Here is a 15,745-nt window from a genome sequence, read left to right as displayed (position 1 = left end):
CTTGAAAAATGTCCATATTACAGAGGAGGAAGTACTGGATGTTTTGAAACACATAAAAGTGGATAAATCCCCAGGACCTGATCAGGTGTACCCTCGAACTCTGTGGGAAGCTAGAGAAGTGATTGCTGGGCCTCTTGCTGAGATATTTGTATCATCGATAGTCACAGGTGAGGTGCCGGAAAACTGGAGGTTGGCAAACGTGGTGCCACTTTCTAAGAAAGGTGGTAAGGACAAGCCAGGGAACTATAGACCGGTGAGCCTGACCTCAGTGGTGGGCAAGTTGTTGGAGGGAATCCTGAGGGACAAAATGTACATGCATTTGGAAAGGCAAGGACCGATTAGGGATAGTCAACATGGCTTTGTGCGTGGGAAATCATGTCTCACAAACTTGATTGAGTTTTTTGAGGAAGTAACAAAGAGGATTGATGAGGGCAGAGTGGCAGATGTGATCTTTACGGACTTCAGTAAGGTGTTCAACAAGTTTTCTCATGGGAGACTGGTTAGCAAGGTTAGATCTCATAGAATACAACGAGAACTAGCCATTTGGATACAGAACTGGCTCAAAGGTAGAAGACAGAGGGTGGTGGTGGAAGGTTGTTTTTCAGACAGGAGGCCTGTGACCAGTGGAGTGCCACAAGGATCGGTGCTGGGTCCACATTTCATCACTTACATAAATGATTTGAATGTGAGTATAAGAGGTTTGCAGATGACACCAAAATTGGAGGTGTAGTGGACAGTGAAGAAAGTTACCTCAGATTACAACGGAATCTTGATCAGATGGGCCAATGAGCTGAGAAGTGGCAGATGGAGTTTAATTCAGATAAATGTGAGGTGCTGCATTTTGGGAAAATGAATCTTAGCAGGACTTATACACTTAATGGTAAGGTCCCAGGGAGTGTTGCTCAACAAAGAGACCTTGGAGTGCAGGTTCATAGTTCCTTGAAAGTGGAGTCGCAGGTAGATAGGATAGTGAAGGCGGCGTTTGGTATGCTTTCCTTTATTGGTCAGAGTATTGAGTACAGGAGTTGGGAGGTCATGTTGCAGCTGTACAGGACATTGGTTAGGCCACTGTTGGAATATTGCATGCAATTCTGGTCAGCTTCCTATCGGAAGGATGTTGTGAAAGTTTAAAGGGTTCAGAAAAGATTTACAAAGATGTTGCCAGGGTTGGAGGATTTGAGCTACAGGGAGAGGCTGAACAGGCTGGGGCTGCTTTCCCTAAAGCATCAGGGGCTGAGGGGGTGACCTTATAGAGGTTTATAAAATCATGAGGGGCATGGATAGGATAAATAGACAAAGTCTTTTCCCTGGGGTTGGGGAGCCCAGAACTAGAGGGCATAGGTTTAGGGTGAGAGGGGAAAGAGATAAAAGAGACCTAAGGGGCAAATTTTCACTCAGAGGGTGGTACGTGTATGGAATGAGCTGCCAAAGGAAGTGATGGAGGCTGGTACAATTGCAATAGGGTTCAGAGGGATATGGGCCAAGTGCTGGCAGGTGGGACTAGATTGGGTTGGGATATCTGGTCGGCATGGACGAGTTGGACCAAAGGGTCTGTTTCCATGCTGTACATCTCTATGACTCTTTGACTGTAATAGGTAAACAGTAGCAAAAACAAAAGACACAGGTACAGGCGAATGTTAAGCGTTTGTGAGTCCATTCAGTATTCTTACAACAGTAGGATAGAAACAATTTCAAAATGGCTGATGCGTGTGTTCAGGTTTCTGTATCTTCTCCCCAGTGGTAGAGGTTTTAGAAAAACATTGTCAGGGTGGGATAGATCTTTGAGAATGCTGGTGGCCTTTCCCTGACAGTGGGGCCTGGTAGATGGATTGCATACACAAACACTCTACATACTCCTTTCACTGTGTGTATGTGTGTGCGCGTGTGTGTGTGCGCGCACGTCTATGTGAGACAGAGACAGAGCGAGTGTGTGTGTATGAGGTAATGTATGAGACAGTGTGTATGAGAGAGACTGTGTATGAGAGTGTTAGTGTCTATGAGAGTGTGCGTGTGTATGAGAGTGTGTGTATGAGAGAGAAAGTGTGTGTGAGTGTATGAGATAGAGTGTGTGTATGTGAGAGTGTGTGTGTATGAGAGAGAGTGTATGTGAGAGATTAAATTCAGTAGCAACCACACAGCCCCTATTACTGTTGCTCCCTGGATGTGGCCTGTTGTTATTGTTGCTATTCTGTTGTTAGCAATAACATCATTACGAAAACTGCAGAATTGGTCTACCTTTCAGAAAGTCTGAAACACATTTGACTAAGTGTGGCTTCACAACTCAGAACACTGCTCCCCATCGGGAAACATTCCCAGTTGCATTTCCCAGCAGCGTTCAGCAATAGTGACCGGAATAGAATCCACAGCCAGTAGGTTTATCATTCCTGTGGCCCAAAGGGAGGATGAGAGCCAAGTACCCAAGGAACAAGCCCGGGATCTTCCTGTGTGGCATCCTTCAGGGGCAAAGGGGTAAGTAACTTCATCCACTCACCGATCACACAGAACGGTTTCCGTGCAAACTTCAGTCGCCCTCGCCATCCTCGGTACCGACAGCAGCAGCCAGCAGACCAAATCCGTACCGTATACTCCACACCAAACACCACGATCGTCACGATTTCCTGCAGTGGAGGGTGGCGGAGTGGAGAGATACAACAATTCTCAGATCGCCCTGAACCTGGGAACTCAAGCCCTGTCTTCTGAACATCGGCAGAATCTTGGTTAGACTGCACTAGAACTCTTGCTCTGAGTCTCTGTCTTAGAGAAAGGCTTTTGGAGATAATAGAAAGAACCCATAAGGCCAAGATAAGGCCAAGATAAGGCCAAGATAAGGCCAAGATTGAGGGGTCATGGTTCACAGAAAAGTGTGAACAGGCTGGAGATTTAACGGTTGAGGAGTAGTTTAATAAAATTTAGAAGGGAATTTTAATCAGTCAGATGTAGGGAAGATGTTACTATTTGTCTGGGGACCAAAGCTAAGGAGTTTTCAATATATGCTACTCACTTTGAAATCCAACATGGAATTTCAGAGCTGCTCCAGGTGGACCCAAACATATTGATACATTGAAGGGAAGCCAGACTAACACATGAAGCAGAAAGGAATCAGAGGACAGTATAAGATTAATGAGGTAGACTTGAGGACCCTCTTGAGGCATAAACACTGAGATAGACTCATTGGGCTGAACGGCCCGTTCTTGTGCTGTAAACAGTTCAGTAAGTAATCTTCAGTAATTATACTCCTCAACTATCTTCCAGCCACATGAGAGAGTGAGAGAGCAAGAGAGGCTCCATGACAACTGTGATCACACAAAAGACATGACTTGCATTTATATAATGTATTCACGTCTTTGAGAAATTTTTCAAACATTGTGAGAGTCTGACAGTGAGAAGATGACAGCTGCTGATTCATCCCCTCGGAGTACAGGGAGTTCTGGGCAGCTCTGATCCACATGTTCTCAAGGATTGGATCCATAGCCTTGATAGAATGGTAAAATCTCTACAGTGTGGAAGCAGGCCATTCAGCCCACATCGACTTTCCAAACAGCATCCCATCCATCCCCTATCCCTGTCACCCTGCATTTCCCATGGCTAACCCATCTAGACTGCATATCCCTGGACAATTTAGCACAGCCAATCCACCTGCACATCTTTGGATCTTCTGAGGAAACCGGAGCATCCGGAGGAAACCCACACAGACACGGGGAGAATGTGCAAACTCCACACAGACAGTCACCCAAGGCTGGAATCGAACCCAGGTCCCTGGTGCTGTGAGGCAGCAGTGCTAACCACTGAGCCACTCCGACTGCAATATTGAAAGCTCTTGCTGACCCACACCCTCCTTCTCAGGAAGAGATTCCCAGATTTCCACTCCAAGCTGTGTGTGAGAAAGTGGTTCCTAACATCACCTCTCACCATCCTGGCTCAGATTTTACCGCGGCACACCTTGGTGTGGACTCTCGCCACAGGAAACCGTTTCTCTCTCCATCCACCCAATCAAACTCTTCAATTATCTTAAACACCTCGATTAGCTTACCCCCGAAGGTGGGGCTCCTCTCTGAAGATGGTTCCATCCTGCTACTAAAAGTTCTTAGAATCATAGAATCCCTATAGTGTGGAAGCAGGCCATTTGGCCCAACAAGTCCACATGGACGTTCCAAGGAGTATCCCACCAGACCCACTCCCCCGTACCCTATCCCTATAACCCTGCATTTCCCATGGATAATCCACCCAGCCTGTTTGTCCCTGGACACTATGTGCTTTTTAACATGGCCAATCCACCCTAACCTGCACATCTTTGGATTTTTTGTGCTCCCTAATCAGAGTTAGCAGTATCTTCCACCCCACCTGACATTGGAATCTACGCAGGACCAGCTCTGATTAGCCACACGGTTAATGGTTGAGGTTACTCACCAGTATATACAGAGCTCCTTCTGATCGCTGCTCATAGTCCTTGATCGTGGAGAAAACTGACAGCACCAGACAAGAGAAGACTAGTAAAAAACTGCAAAACACAAGCGAAGAAATGACAATGAATTAACCATTTATCTGAGGTAACATTTAAACACTTTGTGCTGGAAATCAGAGGGTATCATATTGCCCTGAGTTAAAATGTTAGGATGACATAAAGGAGGAAACAAGGAGCAGAGAGAATTTAGGGAAGACATGAGAGAGCCCTGGGTCTGGATTATTGACAGCACGGTTTCTGATGACGGAGCAATGAAAATCAGGCAACTCATGAGGCCAGAGTTAGAGGAGGGCAGAGAATGCAGGGCTGTAAGAGTTTACAAAGATTGCAAAAGGCAATGGATGGATTTGAAAACAGTGATAAGAATTTGAAAACCGAGGCAGTACTGTAGTGGGAGAAAACGTTGGTCAGTGGCAGAGGGGTGATTGTAAGATAAAGCTCCATCACATCCCCAAAACAATCAGATCTGGCCAACTGCTGTTTGTGGAAGCTTGCTATGTTTATATTGGCCTTCATATCACTGTCACCAGACTTACAAAGTATTTCATTGGCTGGAAGAGCTTCAAAACATTCTAAAGTCAGAAAAGTGCAAGCTTTTACCTTTTGTGTCAAACCAACTGAATAAATGTTTCAATGACAATACCATTTTTCAAATTCACATCTGGATCTGTGTGTCACAGCTTTCTCTCCAAACTGTTTCCTGTCTGATTCTCAGTTTTCTTAAAAGTCTAATTCCACGGCCACATTGCTTTGTCCATTTTTCACTATTTTCCACATTCTTATTCACTTCTGTTAATCTGCTTCTTTCATCTTAAATCACCATCTCTTTGAACTCAGCCATCTTGCTTCAGTTCCCATCCTTCCCTGTAAATCAATGTGTACTGTCACTCCAGACTCCACTTGCTTGTTATAATTATAAGGACACATGAGATTACAAAGGTCATTCGAGCTGTTCAAATTCAGCTCTTGAATGTATTAACTCTCCCTCCATGTCATCAGCAGGCGTCTTCCTGAAAATCTTGAAGCATTGCCTTCAGTGATTGATTACTCCAAACATTCATCACTCTAGGAGTGAAGCTGCTTTATCAAATGTCAGGTGGAAATTATTGTTAGCCATCTCTATGTTCATCTTGAAGTAATATTCTATCCACCCTATTTCACATTTTATTTATCTTGATCAGCAGTCCCTTTAACTGTTTCCTTTCCAGGCTTTAATCTGGAGTTTTGTTCTTGGTAAACGTTCCTGAAGCTCTGCTCTTGGACAGGCTGACGCTTCCCTCCAATTTTAGACTATTCAGTCCGTTACACCCATGCAAAGAAAGAGCTATCCAATTAGACCCACTCTCCCACCTGATCTTTTCCCATCAGCCTGCAAACCTTCCCCCTTCTGTTATTTTTCAAATTCCTCCTTTTGAAAATTCCTCTTGAATTTGTCTAGATCATGACAACTCACTGCTGAAACAAAATTCCTATTTTCACCCCCACCTCCTCCTTTAGTTCATTACTTTAAATCTGGTGTCCCTCTGGTTATCAAAGGTCCTGTGACTAGAGACAGTTCCTCCCTATCTCTTCTGCAAAAAGCTTTTGTGATTTTGAATGCACTGATTAAATATCTGTGGAAGGGTCACTGGACCCAAAACATTAACTCTGTTTTCTCTCCACATATGCTGCCAGACCTGCTGAGGTTTTCCAGCAACTTCTGCTTTTGTCTCTGATTTACAGCATCCACAGTTCTATTAGTTTTTATTAAATGTCTTTTCCCCTCTGCTTGAGGGAGAGCAATCCCAGCTTCTCCAATCTCCACATCATTGAAACTCCCTCAATGTTCCACTCCAGTCAATCTCCTCTGCTGTTTTTCCAAAATCTCGACATCCTACTGAAGTTGTGATGCGCAGAATTGAACACAATACTTCAACCCCTCCACCGGGGTCAAACTAGTATTCTGAAAAGGTTTGGCAGCATCTTCCTTTGTTTTTTATTCCCTTTCTTTCCTAATGAAGACGTTTGTGTGCTTTTTAACAGTGACCTCCATGTGACCTGCTACAATCAGGGACTTCTTTGTTGTTTCTCCTGTTTTGAAGCCATTTCTCTCGCCTGCCGAGTTTCACCAGCATCTTCGGGTTTTATTACAGGAGGCGGCGGAAGGCCACTAAAGCTCAGTGCGCGGCCAGAGAACAACTCAAAACCTTATTTTTCTGAGAAGGTGATGGTGTCACAGTCACAAGGAAGCATGGGGAAAGTCCCAATGACACATCATTTCATTTCCAGTGGGAAGGCCAATGAATAAAAACTGCATCAACTGACAGACAACCACCTTGAGAACTCTATCAGAATCTAGAGGTGATTCAAGAGTAGGAAGAATGGACATTTGAGTGAGCAGCACGGTGGCTCAGTGGTTAGCACTGCTGCCTCACAGCGACAGGGACCTGGGTTCGGTTCGGAGTTTGCACATTCTCTCCATGTCTGGGTGCTCCGGTTTCCTCGCACAATAAAGATGTGCAGGCCAGGTGAGTTGGCCATGCTAAATTGCCCATAGTGTTAGGTGCATTAGTCAGAGGGAAATAGATGTTAGGGGAATGGGTCTGGGTGGGTTACACTTCAGAGGGTCAGTGTGGACTTGCTGGGCTGAAGGGTCTGTTTCCACACTGTAGGGAATCGAGTCTATTTATAAAGCAACTGTCACATCCTCCAAATATCCCAAACGACTTCACAGATAATGAATCATTCTTAAATTATAGCCATTGTTATAGGTGGGAAATGTAACCTGGGTGCAGCAAACTCCCATTAATCTATTTGCTTTAATGATTGTTTGAGGGATTAGTATTGACTCAGGATTAAACCCCTGTTCATCTTCAAAATATTGTCTTTGGATATATTGAATTCACCCAAAAGGGTAAACAGGGCCTCAGATAAATCCCTCACCTGAAAGGCAGCCCCTCCAGCAGTGTGGCACTGAGTGCAGTTCTGAGGAAGGGTCACCCAACCCTAAATGTCAGCACTGGTTTCTCTCCACAGATGCTCCCAAACCTGCTCAGGTTTTTCCAATGATTTCTGCTTTTGCTCCCGCACTACTGCATTAGAGTGTCAGAGTCAACTCTTGTGCCTAACCTCAGTTGGAAGCCTGGAACCCCGGATTAACCGGTTCAGAGCTGAGGAGGTAGCACCCAGTCGGCCTTGGACGGGGATGGGAGCTGAATGGTCCCAGGCGATCATCTACAGGTACGGGGTGGGTAGGAATTGATAGTGTCAAGGTCACTGGCTTTGTAAGCTGGAAGTGTACAGACCAGGTACTGGATGGTGGGATTAGAAGAGTAAACAGTTCTTATTTTCCACCCGTAATTGGATTGAATGATCCCCTCCCATGCTTCCACAGATTGGTGCCAGTCAATAATGTGCAGGTTCTGTCTGTCTGTCTGTCTACCACTTGAACAGTCAAATCCATCAACAGCTTTGAGCCGAGGAGGTTCCAACTACTGACAGACAGATCCATTAACAGACATTCCTGGAATTAAAACTGGTTACCATAAGGAGGCACAGGGCTGATTAAATCAACCTGTTCAACCATTATAACAAGCTCATCTTTGTTTCCTCTCACGCTCTAGTTCATCTCATCACTCAATTGTTAAAGTTAATCAGAAAGAGCAAGCCTTAGCTATATTCTTTTTTTTAATAGCACTGCCTATCTTCAATTTAATTTGCAAGCCAGCCTATTCCGCGTTTCCAGACTTTTCTGTTTGTTCAACGTTAACAATGGTCACCAGCTGGAATCATTCAAAGGGATCATTATTGTTTGACAGAATGATAAGAGAGTGATTCAGTGATACACAGAGAGAATTGGAATGATCTTTATTCCACAAACAATCGAAACAGGAGGGCAGCTCCAGTCGCTCAGACCAGAATATTAGAGTTATTTATGGGAGAGTGTCTTGCACAACCCAAGGATGTGCTAAAAGTATCTTACAGACAATGAGTCACTTTGGTAATGTAGGAAATGAAGCAGCCACAGAGCAAGCTCCCAAAAGCAATTAAATGTATGACCAGCTCATCTGCTTTAGTGACACTGGTTGAGGAATAAATCTTGTCCAAGACACCAGGTGCCTCCACCATCAAGGGCAGACAGGTACTTGGCTTAGAACAAAAGCAAAATACTGCAGATGCTGAAGATATGAAATAAAAACAGAAAGTGCTGGAGAAGGTTTGGCAGCAGCTGTGGAGAGAGAAAGAGTTCACTCTTTGAGTCCGGTGACACTTCCTCGGAATAGTTCCTAAAAAGAGTCTTACATTTGGGATGCGGTGAGATCTGGAATCTGGGAAATGGTGAGAGGCTGCAATCTGGGATATGGTGAGAGGCTGGAATCTTGGATGCAATGAGAGACTGGAATCTGGGATAGAGAGAGATCTGGAATCTGGGATGCAGTGCCTGAAAGTCTGTAGGAGCAAGGTTCCATTGAGACAGTTGAAAAGAAATTGGATCTTTATTTGAAAAGAAAGAGGACACAGGGACATGGAGCAAAGGCAGTCAAGTGGCACTTGGTTATTGGCTCCTTCAGTGAGCCAGTACAGACACAATAGGCCGAGTGGCCTTTTTCTGCACTGTAACCATTCAGTGATTGTATCACAGCCAATTAAAGTAAATACCATTCCTTCAACTGACAGGTGGGTCCACCTGCTCTTTCAACAGGAGAAAACATGGAGTCGAACACGCAAAGCAAGGTATCCATCACCACTTTGTGCTGGATCGTTTGGGAAGTGTGGGTGAGGAGAATTGTAAGAAGATGCTGGATTTAGTTGAGGCATTCGGTGAAATGGTCAGAGCTTTTGGAGGGACTATCCTGTCAGCTTATCACCGTGAGGATAATCATTACTGTCACTCACGCAGATACAGCAACTCAAGAAGAGACCATTCAGCCACACATCTGCTGCTGTGCTGTTCGTTAAGAGCTTGACCGAACCCATTGCATTTAGAATCGCACAATCCCATCAACTTCCCTGGTGGGTGAGAATCTGTCCATCATCCTACCTCCAACCCGAGGCTGCACAATCACACACAGCCCTCAGAAGGGGTGACCTCTTCTTCTCATTGTAAATCTGTGAACACCCTCTCTCTCTCTCTCGATCTGGACTGACCCACACCAGGAGAAATCCCATCCCATGTCCAGGCCACTTTTGCAACATTGCATACAATTCTGTTCGCCCTGTTATTAAACTTGAAAGGGTGCAGAAAAGATTGACAAGGATGTTACTGAGACTGGAGGGTTTGAGTTATAGGGAGTGGCTGGGACATCTGTGCAGAATCGGAGGCTGAGGGCTGACCCTAGAGAAGTTCATAAAATCAAGAGAGGCATGAATACAGTGAATAGCAAAGATCTTTGCCCCAGGGTAGGGGAGTCCAAAATTAGAGAGATTAAGTTTATGGTGAGAGTGGAATGATTTGAAAGGGACCAATGGGTCAACTTTTTCATTCAGAGGGTGATGCACATATGGAACTAACTGCCAGGTGAAGTGGCAGAGGTTGGTACAATCACAACATTTAAAAGACATTTGGACAGGTACATGGATAAGAAAGGTTTAAAGGGATATGGGTCAAACACAGGCAAACAGTGCGACTGCAGGCACACAGAGAGGGGAGCCGGAAGGTAAGCGGAGACCAGTTTCAATTAATGTTTTTCTTTTCGCAGTCTGTGTTTTTTTTTACAACTAGGAGCGGGAACCCGGAAGTCGTCAACAGAGGCTTCTGGGAAGGTAAGAAGTTTGAGTGGAGAAGGAACCCGAGACACATGTAGTGTCTCCCACCCTCCCTCCTCCTCTAACCTAAAAAAAAAGGACTCAGTTGGCTGAACAGGTAAGCTACTTAGTGTTCTTGTTTTGGAGACTAAGTGTAGAGTTATGGCAGCGCAGGCAGTGGAATGTTCCTCCTGCAGGATGTTTGAGGTAGGGGTGACCACCGATGCTCCTGCTGACTTCACCTGCAGGAAATGCAGCCAGCTCCAGCTCCTCACAGACCGCATTAGGGAACTGGAGCTGGAGTTGGATGAACTGAGGATTATTCGAGAGGGTGATTGATAGAAGCTACAGGGACATAGTTACGCCAGAGAACAGAGGTAGCTGGGTAACAGTTAGAGATGGGAAGGGGAGGCAGCAGGCAGTGCAGGGATCCCCTGTGGTCGTTCCCCTCAACAATAAGTATACCGCTTTGGATACTTTTGGGGGGGACGGCCTAGCAGGGGTAAGCTGCAGTGACCGGGTCTCTGGCACGAAGTCTGGCTCTGAGGCCCAGAAGGGAAAGGGGGAGAGGAGGAGAGCACTAGTTATAGGAGACTCTATAGTTAGAGGGACAGACAGGCGATTCTGTGGACATGGGCGAGACTCTCGGATGGTTTGTTGACTTCCGGGTGCCAGGGTCCAAGACATCTCGGACCGTGTCTCCAGAATCCTTAAGGGGGAGGGTGTGCAGCCAGAAGTCGTGGTGCACATTGGCACCAACAACATAGGTAGGAAGAGGGATGGGGTGGTCATTCAGGAGCTCAGAGAGTTAGGCTGGAAGCTAAAAGCTAGGACAGACAGAGTCGTCATCTCTGGGTTGTTGCCAGTGCCACATGACAGTGAGGCAAGGAATAGGGAGAGAGTGCAGTTGAACACGTGGCTGCAAGGATGGTGTAGGAGGGAGGGCTTCAGGTATTTGGACAATTGGACTGCATTCTGGGGAAGGTGGGACCTGTACAAGCAGGACGGGTTGCACCTGAACCAGAAGGGCACCAATATCCTGGGAGGTAGGTTTGCTAGCACCCTTCGGTGGGGGGGGGTTTAAACTAATTTGGCAGGGGGATGGGATCCGGGCTTGTAGACCAGCAAGTAGGTTAGCTGTTTTTCAGGATGTCCAAGAATGTAGGGAGGCTGTGGAGAAGGTAGCACTGACAGGGAATACTTGCGGACACAGAGATGGGCTCAAGTGTGTATACTTCAACGCAGGGAGTATCAGAAATAAGGTGGGTGAACTTAAGGCATGGATCGGTACCTGGGACTACGATGTTGTGGCCATCACGGAAACGTGGATAGAAGAGGGACAGGAATGGCTGTTGGAGGTTCCTGGTTACAGATGTTTCAGTAAGATTAGGGAGGGTGGTAAAAAAGGAGGGGGGGTGGCGTTGCTAATTAGAAATGGTATAACGGCTGCAGAAAGGCAGTTTGAGGGGGATCTGCCTTTGGAGGTAGTATGGGCTGAAGTCAGAAATAGGAAAGGTGCAGTCAGCTTGTTGGGTGTTTACTATAGGCCCCCCAATAGCAGCAGAGATGTGGAGAAAAGATTGGGAAACAGATTTTGGAAAGGTGCAGAAGCCAAAGGGTAGTAGTCATGGGCGATTTCAACTTCCCAAATATTGATTGGAAGCTCTTTAGATCAAGTAGATTGGATGGGGCGGTGTTTGTGCAGTGTGTCCAGGAAGCTTTTCTAACTCAGTATGTAGATTGTCCAACCAGAGGGGAGGCCATATTGGATTTGGTACTTGGTAACGAACCGGGACAAGTGATGGGCTTGTTAGTGGGTGAACATTTTGATGATGGTGACCACAATTCTGTGACTTTCACCTTGGTTATGGAGAAAGATAGGTGCGTACAACAGGGTAGGTTTTACAATTGGGGGAACGGTAAATATGATGCTACAAGACAGGATCTGAGGAGCATAAATTGGGAGCATAGGTTCTCCTTTGAATCCTCCCACTTCCTCCAGACTAAAGGCGTAGCCATGGGCACACGTATGGGCCCCAGCTATGTCTGTCTCTTTGTTGGCTATGTAGAACAGTTGATCTTCCGTAATTACACCGGCACCACTCCCCACCTCTTCCTCCGCTACATTGATGACTGCATTGGCGCCACCTCGTGCTCCCGCGAGGAGGTTGAGCAATTCATCAACTTCACCAACACATTCCACCCTGACCTTAAATTTACCTGGACCATCTCTGACACCTCCCTCCCCTTCCTGGACCTCTCCATCTCCAATAGTGACGACCGACTTGACACTGACATTTTTTACAAACCCATTGACTCCCACAGCTACCTGGATTACACCTCTTCCCACCCTACCTCCTGCAAAAATGCCATCCCGTATTCCCAATTTCTCCGCCTCCGCCGTATCTGCTCCCAGGAGGACCAGTTCCACCATAGAACACACCAAATGGCCTCCTTCTTTAGAGACTGCAATTTCCCTTCCCACGTGGTTAAAGATGCCCTCCAACGCATCTCGTCCACACCCTGCAACTCCACCCTCAGACCCCACCCCTCCAACCGTAACAAGGATAGCACGTACCTGGTGCTCACCTTCCACCCTACAAACCTTCGCATCAACCAAATCATCCGCCGACATTTCCGCCACCTCCAAAAAGACCCCACAACCAGGGATATATTTCCCTCCCCACCCCTTTCCGACTTCCGCAAAGACCGTTCCCTCTGTGACGACCTGGTCAGGTCCACACCCCTCTACGACCCACCCTCCCAATCTGGCACTTTCCCCTGCCACCGCAGGAACTGTAAAACCTGTGCCCACACCTCCTCCCTCACCTCTATCCAAGGCCCTAAAGGAGCCTTCCACATCCATCAAAGTTTTACCTGCACATCCACTAATACCATTTATTGTATCCGTTGCTCTCGATGTGGTCTCCTCTACATTGGGGAGACTGGGCGCCTCCTAGCAGAGCGCTTTAGGGAACATCTCCGAGACACCCGCACCAATCAACCAAACCGCCCCGTGGCCCAACATTTCAACTCCCCCTCCCACTCTGCCGAGGACATGGAGGTCCTGGGTCTCCTTCACCGCCGCTCCCTCACCACCAGACGCCTGGAGGAAGAACGCCTCATCTTCCGCCTCGGCACACTTCAACCCCAGGGCATCAATGTGGACTTCAACAGCTTCCTCATTTCCCCTTCCCCCACCTCAGCCTAGTTTCTAACTTCCAGCTCAGTAACTGTCTCCTTGACTTGTCCAGACTTGTCCTACCTGCCTATCTCCTTTTCCACCTATCCACTCCACCCTCTCCTCCTTGACCTATCACCTTCATCTCCTCCCCCACTCACCCATTGTACTCTATGCTACTCTCTCCCCACCCCCACCCTCCTCTAGCTTATCTCTCCATGCTTCAGGCTCACTGCCTTTATTCCTGATGAAAGGCTTTTGCCCGAAACGTCGATTTCGCTGCTCGTTGGATGCTGCCTGAACTGCTGTGCTCTTCCAGCACCACTAATCCAGTATTTGCTTTCCAGCATCTGCCGTCATTGTTTTTACCTTGTTAGGGAAGGATGTCATTGAAATGTGGAACTTTTTCAAGGAACAGATACGACGTGTCCTTGATATGTATGTACCTGTCAGGCGGGAAAGAGATGGTCGTGTGAGGGAACCTTGGTTGACGAGGGAGGTTGAATGTCTTGTAAGGAGGAAGAAGGAGGCTTACATAAGGTTGAGGAAACAAGGTTCAGACAGAGAGTTGGAGGGATACAGGATAGCCAGGAGGGAGCTAAAGAAAGAGATTAGGAGAGCTAAGAGAGGGCATGAAAAATCTTTGGCGGGTAGGATCGGATAACCCCAAGGCCTTTTATGCGTGAGAGAGAAACATGAGAATGACGAGGACGAGGGTAGGTCCGATCAAGGACATTAGTGGGAGACTGTGTATTGAGTCAGAAGAGATAGGAGAGGTCTTGAATGAGTACTTTTCTTCATTGACAAATGAGAGGGATCGTATTGTTGAAGAGGAGAGTATGAAATGGACTGGTAAGCTAGAGGAGATACTTGTTAGGAAGGAAGATGTGTTGGGCATTTTAAAAAATTTGAGGATAGACAAGTCCCCCGGACCTGACGGGATATATCCTAGGATTATGTGGGAAGCAAGAGAGGAAATTGAGGAACCGTTGGCAATGATCTTTTTGTCTTCACTGTCAATGGGGGTAGTGCCAGGGGGACTGGAGAGCGGCGAATGTTGTGCCCCTGTTCAAAAAAGGGAACAGGGATAACCCCGGGAATTATAGGCCAGTTAGTCTTACTTCGGTGGTAGGCAAAGTAATGGAAAGGGTACTGAGGGATAGGATTTATGAGTATCTGGAAAGACACTGCTTGATTAGGGACAGCCAGCACGGATTTGTGAGGGGTAGGTCTTGCCTTACAAGTCTTATTGAATTCTTTGAGGAGGTGACCAAGCATGTGGATGAGGGTAGAGCAGTGGATGTAGTGTACATGGATTTTAGTAAGGCATTCGATAAGGTTCCCCATGGTAGGCTTATGCGGAAAGTCAGGAGGCATGGGATAGTGGGAAGTTTGGCCAGTTGGATAGAGAACTGGCTAACCGGTCGAAGTCAGAGAGCGGTGGTAGATGATAAATATTCAGCCTGGAGCCCAGTTACAAGTGGAGTTCTGCAGGGATCAGGTCTGGGTCCTCTGCTGTTTGTAATTTTTATTAATGACTTGGAAGAGGGAGTCGAAAGGTGGGTCAGTAAATTTGCAGATGATACAAAGATTGGTGGAGTTGTGGACAGTGAGGAGGGCTGTTGTCGGCTGCAAAGGGTCTTAGATATGATGCAGAGCTGGGCTGAGGAGTGGCAGATGGAGTTCAACCCTGTCAAGTGTGAGGTTGTCGATTTTGGAAGGACAAATAAGAATGCGGAATACAGGGTTAACGGTAGGGTTCTTAGTAAGGTGGAGGAGCAGAGGGACCTTGGGGTCTATGTTCATAGATCTTTGAAAGTTGCCACTCAGGTGGATAGAGCTTGTAAGAAGGCCTATGGTGTATTATCATTCATTAGCAGAAGGATTGAATTCAAGAGTCGTGAGGTGATGTTGCAGCTGTACATGACCTTGGTTAGGCCACATTTGGAGTACTGTGTGCAGTTCTGGTCGCCTCACTTTAGGAAAGATGTGGAAGCTTTGGAGAGGGTGCAAAGGAGATTTACCAGGATGTTGCCTGGAATGGAGAATAGGTTGTACGAGGATAGGTTGAGAGTGCTAGGCCTTTTCTCATTGGAACGGCAAAGGATGAGGGGTGACTTGATAGAGGTTTGTAAGATGATCAGGGGAATAGATAGAGTAGACAGTCAGAGACTTTTTCCCCGGGTACAACAGAGTGTTGCAAGAGGACATAAATTTAAGGTGAAGGGTGGAAGGTTCTTTACCCAGAGAGTGGTGGGGGCATGGAATGCGCTTCCTGTGGGAATGGCAGAGTCAGAATCATTGGTGACCTTTAAGCGGCAATTGGATAGGTACATGGATAGGTGCTTAAGCTGGGACAAATGTTCGGCACAACATCG

General features: G+C 46.7%; 1 protein-coding gene across 10 annotated transcripts in view; it reads right to left on the bottom strand.

Moving 5' to 3' along the window:
- The window catches only part of kcnq2b (potassium voltage-gated channel, KQT-like subfamily, member 2b), a 176,007-nt gene that overhangs the window by 61,330 nt on the left and 98,932 nt on the right, over window positions 1-15,745 (bottom strand). For all 10 annotated transcript variants that reach the window (XR_011954542.1, XR_011954540.1, XR_011954543.1 and 7 more), the window contains exons 2-3: window positions 4,408-4,498; window positions 2,492-2,618 (exon numbers count right to left, since the gene is read on the bottom strand). Coding sequence is in view for 6 of the 10 variants with exons in the window: in XM_072556143.1 (XP_072412244.1) it covers window positions 2,492-2,618; window positions 4,408-4,498 (218 nt within the window). In the remaining 4 variants the exon portion in view is untranslated. The remainder of the gene's footprint in view (window positions 1-2,491; window positions 2,619-4,407; window positions 4,499-15,745) is intronic.

Source organism: Chiloscyllium punctatum, chromosome 37, assembly GCF_047496795.1.
Source record: "Chiloscyllium punctatum isolate Juve2018m chromosome 37, sChiPun1.3, whole genome shotgun sequence".
NCBI classification, from domain to species: Eukaryota; Metazoa; Chordata; class Chondrichthyes; order Orectolobiformes; family Hemiscylliidae; genus Chiloscyllium; species Chiloscyllium punctatum.
This window is presented reverse-complemented; position numbering and strand designations above follow the sequence as displayed.